The sequence below is a fragment of the Grampus griseus genome, assembly GCF_964374135.1.
Source record: "Grampus griseus genome assembly, chromosome: 15".
Taxonomy (NCBI): Eukaryota; Metazoa; Chordata; class Mammalia; order Artiodactyla; family Delphinidae; genus Grampus; species Grampus griseus.
This window is the reverse complement of record NC_139009.1, coordinates 32,066,314-32,086,508: the sequence shown is the minus strand read 5'-3', so window position 1 is coordinate 32,086,508 and position 20,195 is coordinate 32,066,314. Positions and strand designations below refer to the sequence as shown.

General features: G+C 40.5%; 1 protein-coding gene across 7 annotated transcripts in view; it reads left to right on the top strand.

Annotated features, from left to right (window-relative positions):
* Positions 1–3,126: 3,126 nt before the first annotated feature.
* Positions 3,127–20,195, top strand: part of SLC8A1 (solute carrier family 8 member A1) — a gene marked incomplete at both ends in the record, with an annotated part of 322,623 nt that continues 305,554 nt past the window's right edge. For 4 of the 7 annotated variants that reach the window (XM_082671793.1, XM_082671794.1, XM_082671792.1 and 1 more), the window contains one exon: positions 3,139–4,952. In XM_082671793.1, coding sequence (XP_082527919.1) covers positions 3,154–4,952 — 1,799 coding nt within the window. Of the gene's footprint in view, positions 4,953–20,195 lie in introns of all 7 variants that reach the window. The other 3 variants (XM_082671796.1, XM_082671795.1, XM_082671797.1) reach the window with 2 other exon arrangements.

Genomic DNA, 20,195 nt, shown 5'->3' with positions numbered 1-20,195 from the left:
GAAAGTGTTGTCATGTTCAGGGAGCGGAGAGAATTCCCAGATTCTGGAGCTCAGAGGCCGGATCCTAAAAGGTATAAACGCCCTATTGAGGGGATTTGGGTTTGTCTTCAGGGCAATAGGCAGCCCACGAAGAGTTTTAAGGGGAGTGAGAGAGTCTGATCTGCACTTTAGGAAGTTTGTTTTGGCTGAAACGTGAGGAATGGAATGATGAGACTTGGCAGTGGTTTGAAGGGAGTGGTTAATTCTATCAGTTCTGGAGACAGGCGCAGCCTCAAGTCTCTGTCCAGTGTTGGCTCTCTGTGTTCTGTCCTACTCCCTCTGAGCAAATACTTAACCTTTCTGATCCTGACAGGTTACCAAGACGTTTTAAGCTGTACATCTTCCAAAAGGGTCACTGCAAATGTTTCTTTCTCCTTTTTAAACTTTAGATCTTTACCGTATCGTTTTATATACCTAGCAGGCATTGGGGATCATTTATAAATCAGATTTGTTTTGTATAATAGGCAAATACTGGCTTCCTTGTTTCTACTCTTACCCCTATAGTCTATTCTTCACTGAACGAGCAGAGAGATCGCTTGAAAAGGAAAATCAGCTCACATCACACTTCTGATCGGAACCTCCCTACGATTCCCATCTCCCTCACAGTCAAAGCCAGCATCTTATAATGTCCTCAGTGGCCCTCATAATCCATCCCCACTGTGTTCCCAGCTCTTGAGCCCTGCTCCCTTCACTCACTGCCCTCTCAGCACGTTGGTTTCTTCGTGGTTCCTAGACTGTGCAGAGCACAATTCTCATCTGGGTCTTTGCGCTTATCTTGGAATTCTCTTTCTGCAACTATCCACAAAGCTTGGCCCCTTTCTTCCTTCAGGACTTTGCTCAGAGTCCTTTGCACCTTATCAGAGAGGCCTTCTTTAAACCATCCATTATAAAATCATGCATGCCATGTGTGTGCACACACTGACACACACACTAACACACTCACACGCTGACACTTATAGACTTCCTGTCCTATTGAAATTGCTCCCTACCCCCCACCACTATAGCACTTTTTACCATCTGACATTTACATTTATTTGTTTGTTTCCTCCTCATTAGAATATAAGGTCCACAGAGGTCCTTATATTAGAATATAAGGTCCACAAAGATGGAGACTTTAAAAAAAATTCATTGATGAATTCTCAGGACCTAGAAGAGAGCCTAGCATACCCTTTTAAATTTGTCTGGGTGGCTCTCATTAATATGGGGAATAAATTGTGGCATAAGGGAGTTAGAACTGGGTCTGCCACTGCTCTTACAGGCTGTTCATTGTTACCTTGTTTTAAGGAGGCCTCCTGTAACCCACCCAAGCCCAGTAATGACTGAACAAGTAGACACACTGGCCGTGAACTTCTGCATGTTTTGAAAATATGCTTCTTCTAGTTTTCGACCTTTTACTTAGAATGGAATTCCACCACCGCAGCCCTCCGCTGTGTCTTCTTTAGCATGGGAAAACGGTCAAAACTTATCCCCCAACATTGATGAGCTAAAAACAAGGACTTTAGGTGATGGTGGGCTTGCGGAGGGTGTGCCAGAATGGGCTGGGCCAGGGTGGAGGTTCTCCTGGGCCCAGGTGCAGTTTTCAGTACAAGCCATCAGCCTCAAACAGAGGCCAGAGAGTCTAGGTGAATGTGGGTGTGACTCTCAGACAGCCTGAGGCTATGAGCGGGTCTAACTCAGCTCCACTTTTAACTTTGTGTCAGGCCACAGGGCTAAGCTCTGTCTCAGGACCCTTCTTATCCCCGTGTTATCCGATGTCATAACCATAACTGGCTTTCCAGAACAGACCTACCCTGACTTGGAGCAGACCCTTCTTAGCTTCAGCGCCTGCCCCCACCACCTTCACCAGAGCCCTGGAATCAGAGGTGATACAAGGTCACTAAGAGGCACACAGCTTGGTAAGCAAGGCAGAGTGGTGGATGGAGCTACCATGCACCTGAATTCCCCCGCCAGTGATGCTGTTGCCATATCCCTAATTGCTTACTGCCCTTCATCACATGTATACGTTGTGGTCGCTGTCATTTTGTCACATGAGCTAATTTAGATGGGATTATTGCCCTTGCATTTTTGGGTCACTTGAATCCTCTATAGAACTAATATGTATTTTAGAATGACCATGGCGAGTCTGACATCGACACAGAGAAGGAACATTTTATGGCTGGTAACGCTGATTTCACAGCCTGCCAAGCAAGAGTCTTACTTACACACTCCTAGACCTGGACCTGCTTATCTCCCCTTCCTGTGTGGGCAGCCTGCAGATTCTAGAGCGAGATCTGTACACAGATATGAAGAGCAGTGCTTGAGGAACCAGATGCCCGGCTGCTAATGCAACAGGAGACCTGGGCTTGCTGAAAATTAGGAGGAAACGTGCTCTCGTTAAAACGTGCTTTTAAAAACTGTACTGAATGTGTGGAAATATTGCCTTATAGCAGATTTTTTTTCCTCTCAAGTACAAATGCCATTGAGCTTTGACTGCAAGCAAGCTTGAAGATTTGTCTGCTGCCAAGAGCCATAGGACATGATTTCATGAAATGCAGTGAAAAGTTGTGCTCTAGAATTTAAGATCATCACCAAGCCTTGCGTTGGTAGGATTTTTAGAGTCTAAATTTCATAGCATCACTCTTAACGAGGTGATTTTGGGGATGAAACAGTTTCTGGAAGGTGATTGTACTAACCACAGTTTAAAAGGAAATCTGCCTTAGCAACAAGGAGAAAATTATTCAATGTGTCAAAATTTTTTGTTTTTTCTCATTGGCTGTTAGCATGCATGCATGTGTATTCAACAAGGCAAGGATATAATTGAACATTTCATTCCAGTAAGTCAGCTGTGTACATTGCTCAGTGAATGGGGATTACATGTAGAAAATCCTCAAGTGGAGAGACTGGGCTGTAAACGTTACCAAGGATTGCTTAATCACAGATGGTTTCTTAGAATCATGATTCTCCGTAGACGTTGTGATAGTCAAATATAAACAAATCATTAGTAAAAGTAATAAAAATAAGTAATTAGTCATGCTTTGGATCTGGATCTAATGATGTGATTCTTTTCCCCCCACCCTCCCCCTATCTTATTTTTCCCAGTAGGTTGGGACAGTTGGAACTCTGCCATTGTCCAACATGCTGCGATTCAGTCTCTCACCCACCTTTTCGATGGGATTTCATGTGTTAGTCATGGTGGCTCTCTTGTTTTCCCACGTGGATCATATAAGCGCTGAGACAGAAATGGAAGGAGAAGGCAATGAAACCGGCGAGTGTACTGGCTCCTATTACTGTAAGAAAGGGGTGATTTTACCCATTTGGGAGCCCCAAGACCCTTCCTTTGGGGACAAAATTGCTAGAGCGACTGTGTATTTTGTGGCCATGGTCTACATGTTTCTCGGAGTCTCTATCATTGCCGACCGATTCATGTCCTCTATAGAAGTCATCACGTCTCAAGAAAAAGAAATCACCATAAAGAAACCCAACGGAGAGACCACCAAGACAACTGTGAGGATCTGGAATGAGACGGTGTCCAACCTGACCTTGATGGCCCTGGGATCTTCAGCTCCAGAGATTCTCCTTTCAGTAATTGAGGTGTGTGGCCATAACTTCACTGCAGGAGACCTCGGTCCTAGCACCATTGTGGGGAGTGCCGCATTCAATATGTTCATCATTATTGCACTTTGTGTTTACGTCGTCCCAGATGGGGAGACGAGGAAGATTAAGCATTTGCGTGTGTTCTTTGTGACAGCAGCCTGGAGCATCTTTGCCTATACCTGGCTTTACATCATTTTGTCTGTCATCTCTCCTGGGGTCGTGGAGGTCTGGGAAGGTTTGCTTACTTTCTTCTTCTTTCCCATCTGTGTTGTGTTCGCTTGGGTGGCAGATAGGAGGCTTCTGTTTTACAAGTATGTCTACAAGAGGTACCGGGCTGGCAAGCAGAGGGGAATGATTATTGAACATGAAGGAGACAGGCCATCTTCCAAGACAGAAATTGAGATGGATGGGAAAGTGGTCAATTCCCACGTTGACAGTTTCTTAGATGGTGCCCTAGTTCTGGAAGTCGATGAGAGGGACCAAGATGATGAAGAAGCCAGGCGAGAAATGGCTAGGATTCTGAAGGAACTCAAGCAGAAGCATCCGGAGAAGGAAATAGAACAATTGATAGAATTAGCCAACTACCAGGTCTTAAGTCAGCAGCAAAAAAGTCGAGCATTTTACCGAATTCAGGCTACCCGCCTGATGACCGGAGCAGGCAACATTTTAAAGAGGCATGCGGCTGACCAAGCCAGAAAGGCCGTCAGCATGCATGAGGTCAACACGGAAGTGGCTGAAAATGACCCCGTCAGTAAGATCTTCTTTGAACAAGGAACATATCAGTGTCTGGAGAACTGTGGTACGGTAGCCCTGACCATTATCCGCAGAGGTGGTGATTTGACCAACACTGTGTTTGTCGACTTCAGAACAGAGGATGGTACAGCCAATGCCGGGTCTGATTACGAATTTACCGAAGGAACTGTGGTCTTTAAGCCTGGTGAGACCCAGAAGGAAATCAGAGTCGGCATCATCGATGACGACATCTTTGAGGAAGATGAGAATTTCCTTGTGCATCTCAGCAACGTCAAAGTATCTTCTGAAGCCTCGGAAGACGGCATCCTGGAAGCCAATCATGTCTCTACCCTCGCTTGCCTGGGATCTCCCTCCACTGCCACCGTGACTATTTTTGACGATGACCACGCAGGCATCTTTACTTTTGAGGAACCTGTGACTCACGTGAGTGAGAGCATTGGCATCATGGAGGTGAAAGTATTGAGAACATCTGGAGCACGCGGAAATGTTATCGTCCCCTATAAAACCATTGAAGGGACCGCCAGAGGCGGAGGAGAGGACTTTGAGGACACGTGCGGAGAGCTCGAGTTCCAGAACGATGAAATTGTGTAAGTTCTTTCTTTATACCTATGTGTGTGGTTGAGTTGCGTTTGTGGATGTGCGAATGTGTGCTTGTTTTTTTAAAAACTAAATGGCAAAGAAAGAATGGAATAGTTACTATACAAGATGACTTTCAAAATATTGAAATATCCTAGCTTCTAGCTCCTATACCACTGATCAATATACTGTATACCCAGAGATCCTAATTTGATTTTATTTTTACTTTTGTACTTTTACAGTTTTTAAGTACATTTATAGTTTTTAAGTAGATTTATAGAATGAGTCTTCTGACAGAATTTATCCAAGCACTTACGATGGGTTGAAAAATTTGTGTTCTATCTTGATCACGTAATATACACACAGAAAGGGAACATTGAAAACCTCACATTATGTCCTAACTTCATTACTGTGTACAAATTGGGAGAGCCCAAAAAAGAAACATCCCTGAAAAGAATTGCCTGGCTACCAGGGCTGGCTGAAATGATTTCTGCTGCTTTTATCTGACACTGTTTTTGTGATTATATAATGTTTCTGCTTAACTGCTAATGCTTAATTATGACTTAATGACCAATCCTGCCTTTTCAGTTTTATGCCAGTGGGGAAAGTCATTTAGCTCTTATTTAGTTCCAGTCTGATTTTACTTTACATGATTAAACAAACCCTTTTACCCTGCTGGTATAAGGATGGGGAGAGAAGTAGGATTCTGTCCAAGCATCCGAGTTGACAGGGAGCAGGTCAGAGAAAAAAAAGTGGGGAACAATTTGCTCTTCCTACTGGCACTTTACAGTGACATCTGCCAACACTGTAACACAGAATGGCGGGTTGTGCGATAATTATTCCAAAGACAGCTGCCGTTTAGAGAGCTTTTCCTCCTTCCTTGCCGAGGGCCAGGGGCATTGCACTTACCAAGAGCAAACCAGAAAATGTGACTCGATGAGCAGTATCCTGACTGGAAGGACGAAAGGAAACTATTTATAATATCTGCAGTGCAAAAATAGGACATTCCAGTGGATGATTATGTTGGTGGAATCATTGGCAACTTAGGAGTTTCAGGAGAAACAATATAAAATATAGTTTGTTCTCAAAATAGTTAACTCTTGTGTAAATGGCATGTGATATATCAAATGGGGTGCATTCTCTCCAAGATGAAATTTCTTCTACAAGAAGTGAAGGGAAAACAAAAACAAAGGGAGCCGGATGGGCAGAGGAAACAGATTTTTCTGAAAGAGCCTTCCAGTATCTATCACCTCTTTGACGTTGTTGTATAGAGATGGACAGTTAGTGTGATATCACAATGAAATCAAGCAAAGAGAGATAATAGCCATCTTCGGATGTGTATGTGGGGAGAGCTTTTGTTGAATATCTATTTTACATTGGTCCTTACGTTGTTAATGTTCCGCTTAGCGAGATGTGTTTTGTCGGGACAAATATTTTACTGAAAGATAGTAATATAATAGCAAATGAATACACTGCACACCCAAGGAAGGATTTTCCCAAAGGCCCGTGTTGAATGTGATCCTGCCCACATTAGCACATAAACTTTATTTCTTTGCTAGGAATTCTTGCTCATTCCATTTTATAATCATTTCAATTATTGAACCCTCTTGTATTTGATACAGTTTTACATGGATTACAAGTGATATTGAATGTTGTTAAAGGAATACTGCATGTTGTTAAATGAACTCACAAGGGTAGCTCTTAAATACGAGCAAATTAGTGTTTTGTTTTATATACTCATTTTACTTAGGGTGTTTTCTCAAGAAAATGTGATCTTGCTTTCTCCTGAGAATACTGGCTCTCTACTTGTTCGAGAGGCAGACTTTCCCATCCAGGACTTCTACCAAAGCACAAATAAATAACTTTCTTTTGGGCACAGTGTAGTAGAAGATGAAGAAGGGAAAAAAAGAGACAGTGATTTGATGGTATAATTTATTCTGTCAAGCTCCATTTCAAACATTCAGCCTGTGCCGTTAAATTGATTTCATTCTTGCTAAGGAAGGAATATTGCCAGATTTCAGCTTTAGAATTTTAGATACCTTGTGAAAGCCGGTAAGAACTGGTGGAATTATCAGCATCTCTGTATGTGTGTTCTAGGCATATTCTAGATCAATGGCCATTTCCTAGTTTTATAAAATTCTTCCTATATTTTATTTGCTAAGTTGAAATATGAAATTTTACCAACGGCAAAACATTTTATTTATAAGTGAAATGAAATTACAGCCCTACATTTTTCTCTTCTTTCTAGAATTTTAATTTTAAGGCGTTTTTATCTTAATGTTGTAGAGTTTTACTACTGACGAGGTTTGTAGATGGTTAATCAGTCTATTGCTTGAATAAATTTATTGCAGTGCCTGGGACTTAGCCTTAGGCTAGGCACCAAGAATTCAGACAGAATGCTTTTAGAAAAACATAATATTATCAAGATCCCTTACTCTTTCTTGTTATGGATCATTTTTCCTCTGGTAGTTTCCAATGCCAGGTCCACACAGTCAGATCCAAGTGAAAGAGAGTTTGTCATCATGCAGCCTAGTTGAACTATGTAGACACAACTCGATTTATCTTTAAAAATGAATTTATATTTCATCCAATTCGTTACTCTTGAGAGATGACTTTCTCAAAAACCTAAAATACATAGATGGGACTATTGACGCCACTGAGCTTCATTAGATACTTAAAAAAATTTTTTTTGTTTGTTTAATGATGTGCATGAACCCAGAATTTGTGATTCTTTCCAGAGCATCATAAAGAGATTCCTGGAAAAGCCTGGATTTAAAGTATATCTAAGTTTAAGAAGCCATTCACCAAGGTAGAAATAGGGTCCAGTCTGATCAGGGATGGAGATCAAGAGGCAATCAGGTTTACTGATTCATAGCTTTTAAGAACAAGACAGATTCCTAATCTTTGCCTCATATTTAGTGTAGAAGAAGTCTCTTAAGTTTAGAAAATAAACATGTCTGTACCTATTCATTCATATTTTTATGTAAATGAGTTGAATTATTTCAACATGACCTCTTTTAAGATCAAAATCCATATTTGAGGAAAATACCTGTAAGTGGTAAGTGGTGTTTGTAGTCTCTAATAAAATGTATTCTCGGCAAAACATTTGAAAATTACAATGCAAAAACTCATTACATAGATATAATTAACAGTTAGCCCATGCTTTTGTATAAACTCAATCAGTGACAAATACTAAACCCATGCCAGCTGATCTTGACTTTCAACAGGGAATTCTGTCTAATGTTAACAGCTAATAAAAAATAAATGAAGAATATGCTAATTTGATTTGTGATTTGGTAGGTGACATCCACAGATTTGAAGTGCTACTGATGTTTGTTCTTTAATGATGAAAGTTTAGTGGTAATAATTATTACAAAATGTTGTTTGGTTTTTCAAGGTCTAACGTGTTAGCTTGACTGTTCTGGAAAATGTTAAGTTTAATTAACTAGAGTAGATACAAATCAAATTTAATTACTTAGTTATAGCCCAGCAATCATGTCATTTGGGGAAGATTACGCAAAAGATCATGAGCATTTACTGTTATACATTTAAAATTCAAAGTTGGAAAACAAAGAATGTAGGTTGGAAAATTTACATAACATCTTGCTTAGCAAATCATTTTACTGGGAGTTTCTAGCCATAATTTGTTAAGCAATGGATCTGTCCAGAATTAATTTAGCTTTAAAGACTATTACATTTTCAAGTTTGATTGTAACTTCATTAACTCTAGCACATACGATATGCAAGACATCTCAACAAATATAGCTTTTGGATGCAAAATATTGGCATCACTTTTTTGGAAAAATACATAGAAAAGAAATTTTTAATAATATATAGGTTTTATGGAATCATTATTATTATATTCCACGGAAAATAAGTACTTTGGTTTTGCTATTTATATTACTAGTATTCTTTTCTTGCTCTATGGAATCCCAAGGAGTAAAGACCTAGCTATATGAGATAGCAATTCAATTCTGAGAGTAGAACAAATATGTAATACGAGAAGGCAATCAGCTATTAAAAAAATGAAAAAAATATTACGAAAATTTGAAATGATCAGAGCAAGAATAATAATGTGTGTTTGGGGGAATCCAAAATGATGAAAAAAACTAGAGAATGTAGTATTAGACAAGAAAGACTGTTAGCACATATTACCTAGAATCCAACATATTCCAGATTTACTTTGTGGCAGAAGCATTTTATCTGTAACGTTTAGCCTATTAAAGTGACGGAAGCGTGATATTTTACACTGACATAAAGTTTTCCTGTGTAATGTAAGAAATTTGGGTGGAATAATTTTAGGGTTTTAATGGACTTCTGCTTTGGTGGGTTATCTTTTCAGTCTGGAATATTTCTCTCTTCTTAGAAGCGAACCACATGTAGTATCATCTGAAAATCTAAACTATAACTACAAGAAATGTTTTTATAAATGTATATGTTTTCCTGCATGCATAACTATTATAAAAAATAAGACAGGGTAAGAGCCAAAAAAAATGACAAGTTCTAATTCACTGCTGGCGGGCGCCTAAATTGATTATGTGCAGAAGGGTTGTTTACCATGTCAATCAGATTGCTGTGTTTGCTGTTGTAACCTCATTTTCCCACTGCTGATTAGAGTCTGGGGTTATGATATAGTTATGTAAAGAAGTTTTATCTTAGCACATGAGGAGATGTCATAGTTTAGACACACTGAAGTGTTTAAAGTATGGATTCTTTTCTGAGTCATCATTCAAGGCTATCACGTAGGGGGCTCTTTGTTTCTCTGGTTCAGGGTTAGAGAAGAATTTATATAACAATCGATCTGCGCATACTTGCTAAGCTCCTGATCTGCGTTCAGCGCTGGGCTAATCATTATGAAGGAAACAGAAGAAATATCCTCCAGATACTCTAAAATGGGAGCTAATGAGATAACATATTTTGTGAAGTACGAACATCATTACAAAGATAAGGTATAAGTGGTAGGAGAAGCCTTAATTTAGGGCAAAATATTTGCATGTGCTGGAAGCATAATTGGATAAAAAAATGTGATGTGCATTTTAAGATGGAATCATAACTTGGTAAACCTGAGTGTGTGGACATTTTCAATAAATAAGATGGTTCTCAATATTAGTGAAAGACTCAGGGACCATTCATTTTCTTTAGTGGCATTTTATTTTTTTAATTGAAGTATAGTTGATTTACAATGTTGTGTTGATTTCTGCTGTATAGCAAAGTGATTCAGTTATGCATATATATATGCATATATATGCATATATATATATATATATACATTCTTGTTTATATTCTTTTTCATTATGGTTTATTCCAGGATATTGAATATAATTCCCTGTGCTACACAGTAGGACCTTGTTGCTTATCCATTCTGCATATACTGGTTTGCATCTGCTAACCCCAAACTCCCCCTCCATCCCTCCCCAACAACTCCCTCCCCCTTGGCAACCACGAGTCTGTTCGCTATGTCTGTGAATCTGTTTCAGTTTCGTAGATACGTTCATTCGTGTTATATTTTAGATTGCACATGTAAGTGATATTATATGGTAATTGTCTTTCTCTGACTTACTTCGTTTAGTATCATAATCTCTAGGTCCATCCATGTTGCTGCAAATGGCATTATTTCATTTAATGGGATTTTAAGTCATTATGAGGGCATTTAACTTAATCTGAGTATATATCCCTTTAAGCCAATCACAGAAGACCAGTACTGCATGATTCTACTTATATGAGATATCTAAAATAGATAGGAGATATCACTCAGAGAAGCAAAGAGCAGAATTGTGGTTGCCGGCGGAAAGGGAAGGGAAAACGGGGAGTTGTTAACCAACGGGTATAAAGTTTCAGTAATGCAAAACGAGTACATTCTAGAAGTCTGCCGTACAGCATTGTACCTGTAGTTAACAATATTGTGCTGGACTCTTAAAAATCGGTTAAGAAGGTGGATCTCATCAAATGTTTTTTACTACAGTAACGTAAAAATTAAAAATTGTTAAATGAAAAAATACCTGTTCTACTTAAAAAAAAAAAAAGCGTATGTGCTCGCCCCTCTGTATCTCATTGCGTCTTAGAGTTTCTAAGCGAACTTCACAAGATTTCTAGTAAAATGTTGCCAGTATTTTCTTTTGCACTTAGTGAATTAGTCCTTGGTCTCTAGAAATGCTTTTGACTTCCTTTAATCCTATAACAACTGGAGTAGCCCTTAACCCACTCTGCCTCCCCATTCCCTCCATCTTCTCGGTGATACCAGTGTACAACCATCATCTTGGTAGAACCCAGGCAGATGTCACATCAAATTGTGAAGTGGGAAAAGATTTTCTTTGGTTTTCCTTCCTGAGGTCACTGGTAACCCATGGAAGGAGATTTAAACGTGCTTAATTCTTTTGAATGGAGACACCTTGAGGGTATAACACCTGTACTGGGGTTTTATTTGTTGTTAGCTATTCTGTCCTTGTTAGCTGAGGTGTAGAAAATTGCCAATGGGTTACAATAGCTTGAGAACCATAGAGGTTTTCCTATAAGGTATCTTGGTCATGTTCTGGCATGGTTACTGAAATCTGCTCACTGGAGATTCATTCTTTGGGATAGGAAAGCTGTTAGGCCCCTGTTACATTGTAAATGCCATGCAACTCTTAAGGGTTATCCTTGCAACAGTAGAATAGAAGTGGCTCTGGGCCAGGTGGCAGGAAAGAAGGAAAGGACAGCCAAATGCAAGGTGGGTCCGTGGCACTAGAGATCTTTATCACTGGCTTGGGTGAGCGAGCTGAGGGGAGTCCTGTGGAAGGTGTCAATGGAACCAACCAGCAGCTAGTGGGGTTTTGCTGCCGGCTTCCCACAATGCCTTGCGCTTTCTGTCCTGGGAGTGGGGAAGTCCAGAAAGTCCTGGAAGGGAAAACAAGCAGTAAACAATATGGGCAGAATTAAAGGAAATCTCCTCCTTTGCTTCCTCTCCTGGCTTGACAGACTGCCTACGTAATACCAGATCTGTTTGCCAAAGGTTGAGCCTTCCAGAGCTCCTTCTTTTTACAGGCCTATACAGCAGGCTTGTTGTAAAGCCAGGCGAAATAAACAATGCCTTTTCATTCCCTGCCTTTCTCCCCAGGACCCAGTGCTCTCCATGACATTTTCTTTCCCTCTTACAGTGTCTCTATAGGGTCAGATAGGGGAATAGGCATTGTGTTCTCTGTGACAGTTGAGGATATGCAGGCAAGGGACAAAAACAACCAGAAGCAGAAATCAGGGAAGTTTCACTATGTCTGGTAACTCAGATATTAATGACAAACCTGGAATATTTTATTTCTAGATACAATTTTTAAAGCTTAGGTAAGAGAGATCCTGCGTGCTGGGTACCCTTGAAGCCCTGGGGTGACCCTTGAAACCAAGACCACCTGGCTTTTCCATGTTAGGCTTTCTGAGATAAAAGGTGGACTTAGGAGGAGCTCTCAACTTGGCTTCCATACCCAGGATTGGAGATCTACCTTTGTCCCCTACTAGCTTTGTAACTTTCAGCAAATTACTTGAGCTCTGAGTCAGTTTCCTCACCTGTAAAATGAGGACGATGGTGGTAAAGGTGGTAATGGTATTGGTAATTGTGGTGCTGGTGGTAGTGGTGATAATGGCAGTGATACTGGAGCTGGTGGTGATGGTGGTGGTAGTGGTGTATGTAGGTGATGGTGGTGGTGGTGATGATAATGATACTGGTGGTTGTGGTGGTGGTGGTATTGGAGGTTGTGGTTTTGGATATGGTGGTGGTGATGGTGGTGGTAATGGTGTAGGTGGTGATGATGGTGGTAGTGGTGGGGATGGTGGTGAAGGTGATAGTGGTGATGATAATGATACTGGTGGTTGTGGTGGTGGTGGTATTAGAGGTTGTGGTTTTGGATATGGTGGTGGTAGTGGTGCAGGTGGTGATGATGGTCGTGGTGGTGATAATGGTGGTGTTGGAGGTGGTGGTTTTGGATGTGATGGTAATTTGCGAAGCGACAGTGGTGGCGGAGATGGTACTAAGACATATTGAAAGCCAGGTTTCATGCTGTTTTCCTTACAATATTCATTTGATTTAATCCTCACAACTGTGTTAGTTAGGTGCTATTTTGCAGATGAAGAAGTTGAGGCTTAGAGAATAACTCACTTTCTTTGGTTCACACAGCTAATAGGGGAAGATCTAGAATTTAGCAGTAGGACTGCCTGACTGTAAAGGCTACGTTGCCTCCTCTGGGCTGTCCTCCTCTCCCCTCGAATGGCTTTCATAGGTGAGATGGGGACGAGCAAGCAGGTCATGGTGCTGTGACCCTGACTACATGTGGTCGTGCAGTTCCGAAGATGAGAAACTAGAACAGTCATGTATCTTTTCTGGAGTTCTTGAACAGCATTGCCCCCGACACTCCATCAACCTAGAAGAGCCATGATGAACTGCGTTTGAGAAGCAAGAAAAACTCTAAATCCCTCCATGTACCTGACCTGCCCAAATTATTGTCTATTCTCTTCTCTCTCAGAGTATTTATTTCCTCTTTTCCTAAAGAGTAAAGAAACTCTATTAATAGCGTTCTGTCATCGCCTGCACTGGCTCTGTAACATTTAACTTCTTCATATGGCCGAACAGTGAATGCAGCTTTTCTCCTTTCTTAAAATAGTAGTTTCTTGGTCTTTCCTTTTTGTATATTACAAGACAGTGTAAAGTAGTGATGACCCATCTACCAGAGGATGCTTGTTACCTTGCGTCAGCACTGCCACTAAGTTTAAGAAGTTATAATCTCTGACCCTGGAGGTCATTAACAGTAAGAATTCTTGGTTAGGAGGTTTTCCTAGAGGAAGGGACCCACATGGCAGTTCAAAGGATACAGACCTACCCACAGCAAATGGAATTTTCAGCAGCTTTTTCAAAAGTCCAATTCCAAGTCACTCTTGCTTTTGACCCACATTCTTTCTATGGCACAAGAACAGCAACAAAACCACTTCGAACTAGAGTCAGATGACTGTCCAAAGACAACCTGTATACACTTTATACAAACTCAGTATTCAGGTGTGTCTGTAACTCATTTGCTTTCAAGTAAAGTTTTATTTTATTTTTTAAACTTTTGCAGGAGAATTACTGGTCTGTTTGGAGTAAATTCACCGCCGATATGTTTATAAATATAACTAATTGTAACATTTAACATTAAGAAGCCCCCAACTTTTCCCTTTCAAAAGAGAACTTTCCTCTCTCACACACACACATTTATTATTTACCAAGATAAGGGTGGGAAAGCAAGATTAAGTCCTATTAACATAGAGTTTAATTTTTAGGGCACAATAAAACAAAAACAACTCCCAAAGGACAGCTTTCATCCTAGCACGTTAATAAACGTTGCAATCTTAACTTGACACTGTGTTTAAAACGAGCTATTCTGTTTAATTTGTAGAAAGAGAAGGGGAGAGAATAGAGAGGCGAGGGAGAAAGAGAGAGAGGTGGAGGCAGGGAGAGTAGGAAAAGGGTGGGAATGGACAGAGAAAGAGGGAAGAGGGAAGAAGGAAGGCGGGCAGAGGGACAGAGACAGAGGCAGAGAGTGTACAGCACTGATTAGATTTCGGCTGTTACTAAAATGAAGCGAAGCCTGGAATTAGTTCAGATTCTTGCTCAAGCAAACAAACGAAAGGCATTTTAAGAGGAAGAAAAGAGACGTGGGATTCACTCAAACTGCTGCTTTATTAAAAATAGACAGCCACTTTGTCCTTGGAGTCAAATGTACACATGCTTGAGGAGCCAGAGGAAGCTGGTGGGATCCAATAGGGCTGGTACCCACTCCACTTTATGAATACCCTCCTGTGTCAAGTCCCTTGTAAGATGCTGGGACAAGAGTGGTGACCAGGACATGGCCCCTGCCATGGAGAACTCACGTTCTACTTGAGGCGGTAGCTGTACAGATATCCAGTCCTACAGCAACGTGGCTGTAGCACAGCCCATCGCCTCTCCGTGCCATCCTGCCTTCCTTGGCCCCATCCTTACAGTGCCTTTTGAGGGGGCTTTTGCCGCTGCTCTTTAGGCTGAGAAGGAAGGACGCTGAGCTGTCAGCAAGGCTGCGGGCAGAAGCAACCACGCCGTGTGCCTGCTCTTCCCCAGAAGAGAGCCACACTGCGCCTCCCGTTCCGCTCCCCCAGATGGCTCTTGTCACCATTTGGCTGCCCTCTCAGATAGAGACCAGAAGAGCAGAGACTGGGAACAATTCAATTCTGGTTCATTGTTCATAGCCATCGTGAACTCAGAGGGATGTGAAGTAGGGAAAGGTGGCAACATTGGCTTTGAACCTGAGCAGCTGCCTGTCTTCAACTTTGTTTCCTAATCCTGTGCATTACGAGGGGAAGCGGATGTTACTCATGTCTGAGTCTTTCCTCTAAATGGTATGAATTTATTGAGCATAAACAACAAGGCTAATACAGACATTGAAGCCACCTAGCCAGGAATTCAATCAGCTGGGGCTTACTGCCTTCAGGGTCCCAGACTCAGGTAGCTCAGCATCGCAGAGTATCTGGACACGGCGTTGAAGGAGGATGGACAGATTACCAGGGCAAGAAAGTAAACTGCAGGGGTCCTTTCTGAGTTGTTCATAAGGAAAAAGAACTCTATGTGGGTGAGTTCTGGCATGGTTTAAGTCGATGTGTTATAGGAAGTGATTCATCTGACCTACACAAAGTCTAATAGGATGGTAGAATATTAAGGGTATTAATATAATATAATACTAATACAATAAATACAAACACAAGTATAGCTATAAATATAAAAGTAGATATAATAAAATAATAATACTAAGTCTTCATTTACCTATCAATATCTAGGGTTAAAATATCCTGCACAAATTAGTTGTTTGAATAACTGAAGCATATTGTATAGTTTGAATTCTTTTAGGAAAGGAACATCTTTCCTAATAGCCCATGACTTCCATAGCCATTGTGAACTATATTCTCTTAAACGGATGTGTTTTTATTTGGTTGTTAATTTAATCATCAGTTCTCACGTAGGAAATCCTTGGGATATTTTGAGGTGGATCTGGGTCTTTGGTCTTACAGTAAAGTTTTCCAGTCTTTAAGTCTACTGAGTTTTGAGTCCTTGTTATATATATATATATATATATATATATATATATATATATAGACACACACACACACACACACACACACACACATATTTCCTTTTTTACAGTTAGGCTGTCAGTGTGCCTAACTCTGCTATGTTCATTTAAAATTTGTTGCTTCCCTAACTTGCACACAGAATGAGAGTGAATGGAAGGTATTCATTATGGACACAAAATGACAGTGGTCAGAAGTGAAGGTCTTAGCACTTTCCTTAGTCGATGGTCTTTGTGACCGTTGTCGTAGCTACCCAGAACCATCATCTGCGGTAGTAGTATGATTGAGAGCAGTGATTGTGGGCCACACTAGCCGGGGCTTAAATCCTTGCTCTGTCACTCATCAACTGCATAGATTCATAAATTTTCAACCTCTCTGTGTTTCAGTTTCATCGTCTATAGAGTGAGGATAATAGAACCTATTTCAAAGGATTAAATCCAGCTAGCCCGTACCTGCAGTATAGTAAGGTCTCAGTAAATGTTAGGTGCTATCCTTGTAGCCTTCAGTTACTTTCCAGCTGGTTATTTATGGAATTCTAAGATAGGCTTGCTGGGAATTAGGCAGAGGGATTTCTTCTCTTCCTTTTCTTAAGACGCACACGCTACGGAGTTTTGGGACTGTGTGTGTGGTGCATGTGTGTGTACCTTGTGTGTGTGCACATGTGCTTGTGCTTAGGGGAGGGGAACTCAAGGCAGTTAGTTGTCTCTACAAGCCTAGTAAAAATGATAGCTACAGAAAATGATCAAAAGTATAAGATGCAGCCCAGAATATACCCTGTCAGTGAAATCATAATTTGGGTGGAGGGCGGGAGGGGAAGCAAGATAAAATATGGAGACCAGAGAACTAGGGCTAGTAGAGAACACAGGAGGGGTCAGAGATCAGACTTTTTCCTTTTACATAACACTATGCTATTTACAAGGTTCCTGTGTGTCTATTTCATCTTCACACCAATCCTTTGAGGCATTAGTGCATTTATTTTAGGGCAGAGAGAGTTCCACAGTGATGGATACATAGTAGGAGCTCAACAAATCATTTTGAAAAGATAGCAGAAAGAAAGGGGGAAGCAACAAAACGTTTACACGTGAGAAAATGTAAGTTCACAGAGTGAGAAGAATTTTAATAAATAGCAGAGCCCAAACAGGAAACCAAGTAGTATATTGACACCTCATTTGGTGTTCTTGACCTTACACCAAGTGGTTGGTTGTTGGGTCTAATACTTACCCTACATCTCTTTCATATGCTATCAAGTCAAACTCTGGAGAAGCTGCCTAGCTGGGTACCCACTCTCATTCCCACTAAGTTTTCATGGCAATTCTTTCTTTCTTTTTTTTTTTTTTTTTTGCGGTACGCGGGCCTCTCACTGTTGTGGCCTCTCCCGTTGCGGAGCACAGGCTCCGGACGCGCAGGCTCAGCGGCCATGGCTCACGGGCCCAGCCGCTCCGCGGCATGTGGGATCTTCCCGGACCGGGGCACGAACCCGCGTCCCCTGCATCGGCAGGCGGACTCTCAACCACTGCGGCACCAGGGAAGCCCAATTATTTCTTTTATTATCCTTTTGAAGAGTATTTTAGCAAGATTCCACTGCGATTAAATTGTTTGGCCAAGGAGGGGAAAGTGTTGCATTTTGATTCTTTGTGCTCTGCAGCTCCTTGCCTCAGGAGTATCTAGGATGATGCTATAAATATGCCCGAGAAGTTTTTGTGAGATCAGTCGAGTTACTAGGAGTTAGAGGTGGGTGGCGGATTATGATTGGAATAATAAGAGTAATAATATGCTGTATTGAAGTAGTGGAATGTCCACTTCTGTTATGATTGCTGTGAAATGAAATTCCTCACGTGACAATGCCAGGATAGTATTCTTAGTCTTACCCCCAAAATACACACAGGCCCTTGGACTTGGGTGATTCCTTTTACGTCAATGTTGATAATGCTGCCTTACAAGAAGCTGGTTACATTAGCAACTTACCCATGGATCTTCATCATGCCTGGCATGCTGCTTTTGTCCACATTATCTAAACTTATCTTTATTCCTTACCAATTCTGTTTCTTGCATCTATCCGTGTGTTAATCGACCAGTTAATTCAGCAGAAATGTATTAACTTCTTAACTGTGGCTTTTGTGCTTAATCTAGAGACTTGAAGACGATTGAGAGTCCCTTTTTTCCAAGCTTAAATTTTAATAGAAAAAAGAACAATTATAACACAATAATTCTAACATAGTGATATAATCATGATGATAGAGACAAAGTGCCTTGGGAGTTCAGTAGCGCTTGGTCTGCAGTTGTACAAGATTAATTTTTCTTCTCTCCTGTCTTTTTCTTCTTCTTTTTAAAATAATAATCCCCAAACATATTTGTTACAAAGAGTTGAATCCTCTTGGTAATTGTGAAAAGTATGGTGAAACCTCATCTGAACTATCTGAAAATGATAATCAGTTTTTTCACAATTACGACCATACACGATATTCACAGCACACTGACTGATTCCATGATGGAAAAGAATCCCTAAATAAGTATGATTTGTCTAAATTTGTATACGTGTTAGACAGATGGGGGCATCCAATATATGCAAGAAGAATTTATTGTAATATATGTACTAAATCTTCATACAAGAAGAATTTATTGATATGATGAATTCAGTGAGCAAACATATTACTCTGAATTCAAATGCACATTCTAATTCAACTCAATATCTAACACAGTATTTAAATCTGTGTCAGGAAGGAAATAAAAGCACCTTAAGGATGGCTTTTTCACTATTTTTGTTTTAAATACATTGCTCTAAACACGTGTTTTAAAACTTTTACCTTTAAATTTTTGGCAGAACTAATCCTAACACTTGCTTTAAAGCCAATTAGACTTTGTATTAGACTGAATATTAAGAAATAAAACTTGATTATGCTTTTCTTAGTTTAGCTCCCAATCCCCAGTGATGTCTCTTTGGCGAGTCCTCCCAAAGTTCCTATTCTTCTTTCTCCTGTTAAAGTCTGTTGCACTGAAGTTAGTGACAAGATGCAGAACAGGGAGGATCTTCTTTGCATTATTTTAAGAAGTTGTCAAATATCAATAGTCTAAGACAGTTTAAAATGCTGATTTATGGGGCTTCCCAGGTGGCGCAGTGGTTGAGAGTCCGCCTGCCAATGCAGGGGACACGGGTTCGTGCCCCGGTCCAGGAAGATCCCACATGCCACGGAGCGGCTGGGCCCGTGAGCCATGGCCGCTGAGCCTGCGCGTCGGGAGCCTGTGCTCCGCAACGGGAGAGGCCACAACAGTGAGAGGCCCGCGTACCGCAAAAAAAAAAAAAAAAAAAAAAAAAAATGCTGATTTATGGAAACAAACTTACTTTGCCCACTGAGAGAAATGTTGGCTGGGTCCTAAACACATGTTCACATGTGTGAATCCGAGTCCTCCGACCCAGCTCTACCACTAACCAGACCAGTAACTTTGGGCAAGTCATTTCATTTCTCTGAGCTTCAGTTTTTGTAAACTCAGTTTTCTGTAAAATCAGAGTTGCAGTAAATGATTTATACATTTTCTTCCATTTCAGAAGAAATGGTTGCTGTCCTTTTGAGGGAAGACATTTAAAAAAATCACGTAACACTGAATAAGATTTACAGTGAAGTATGAGGAAACTTGATTTGTAGTTCTTTTTGTTTTTTAATCACTCTGTGCCTTAGTTTTCTTGGCGTAGTCATTTACAAAAAAGAAACACATTGAAAGACAACAAGTAACCTAAAAACCAAATAAGTGAAGCTTAAATCCTTTCTTAGGGAGTCTTGCTAAGTTCTGAATTTGCAAAATCATATACATCCACTGGATTGATCTGTTAAAATGGTACGATGTCTTATTTAAATCGACATTCCTGTCACTGCGTATTAGGGTAACCGTGTAATTTATTGTCCATATCGGAGCACTTTTTCTAGTAAAGGGGGGCATTATTAATAATTATGCAGTTGTAATAATTAGGAAGTATGGCATAGTTACCCTAATTTTAACCACTCTCTAAGTGCGTGCCGTTTCAGAAAAGTAGAGATTGTGTTTCTACTAAAGACAATTGTAATGAGAGCAATAGTCATCAGAAATGAAAGACTTTGATGTTTCTGTCTGCTTCACTTACCCACATCCTATCCATTTTTTTTTTCCAATGAAGCTATTCAAAAATC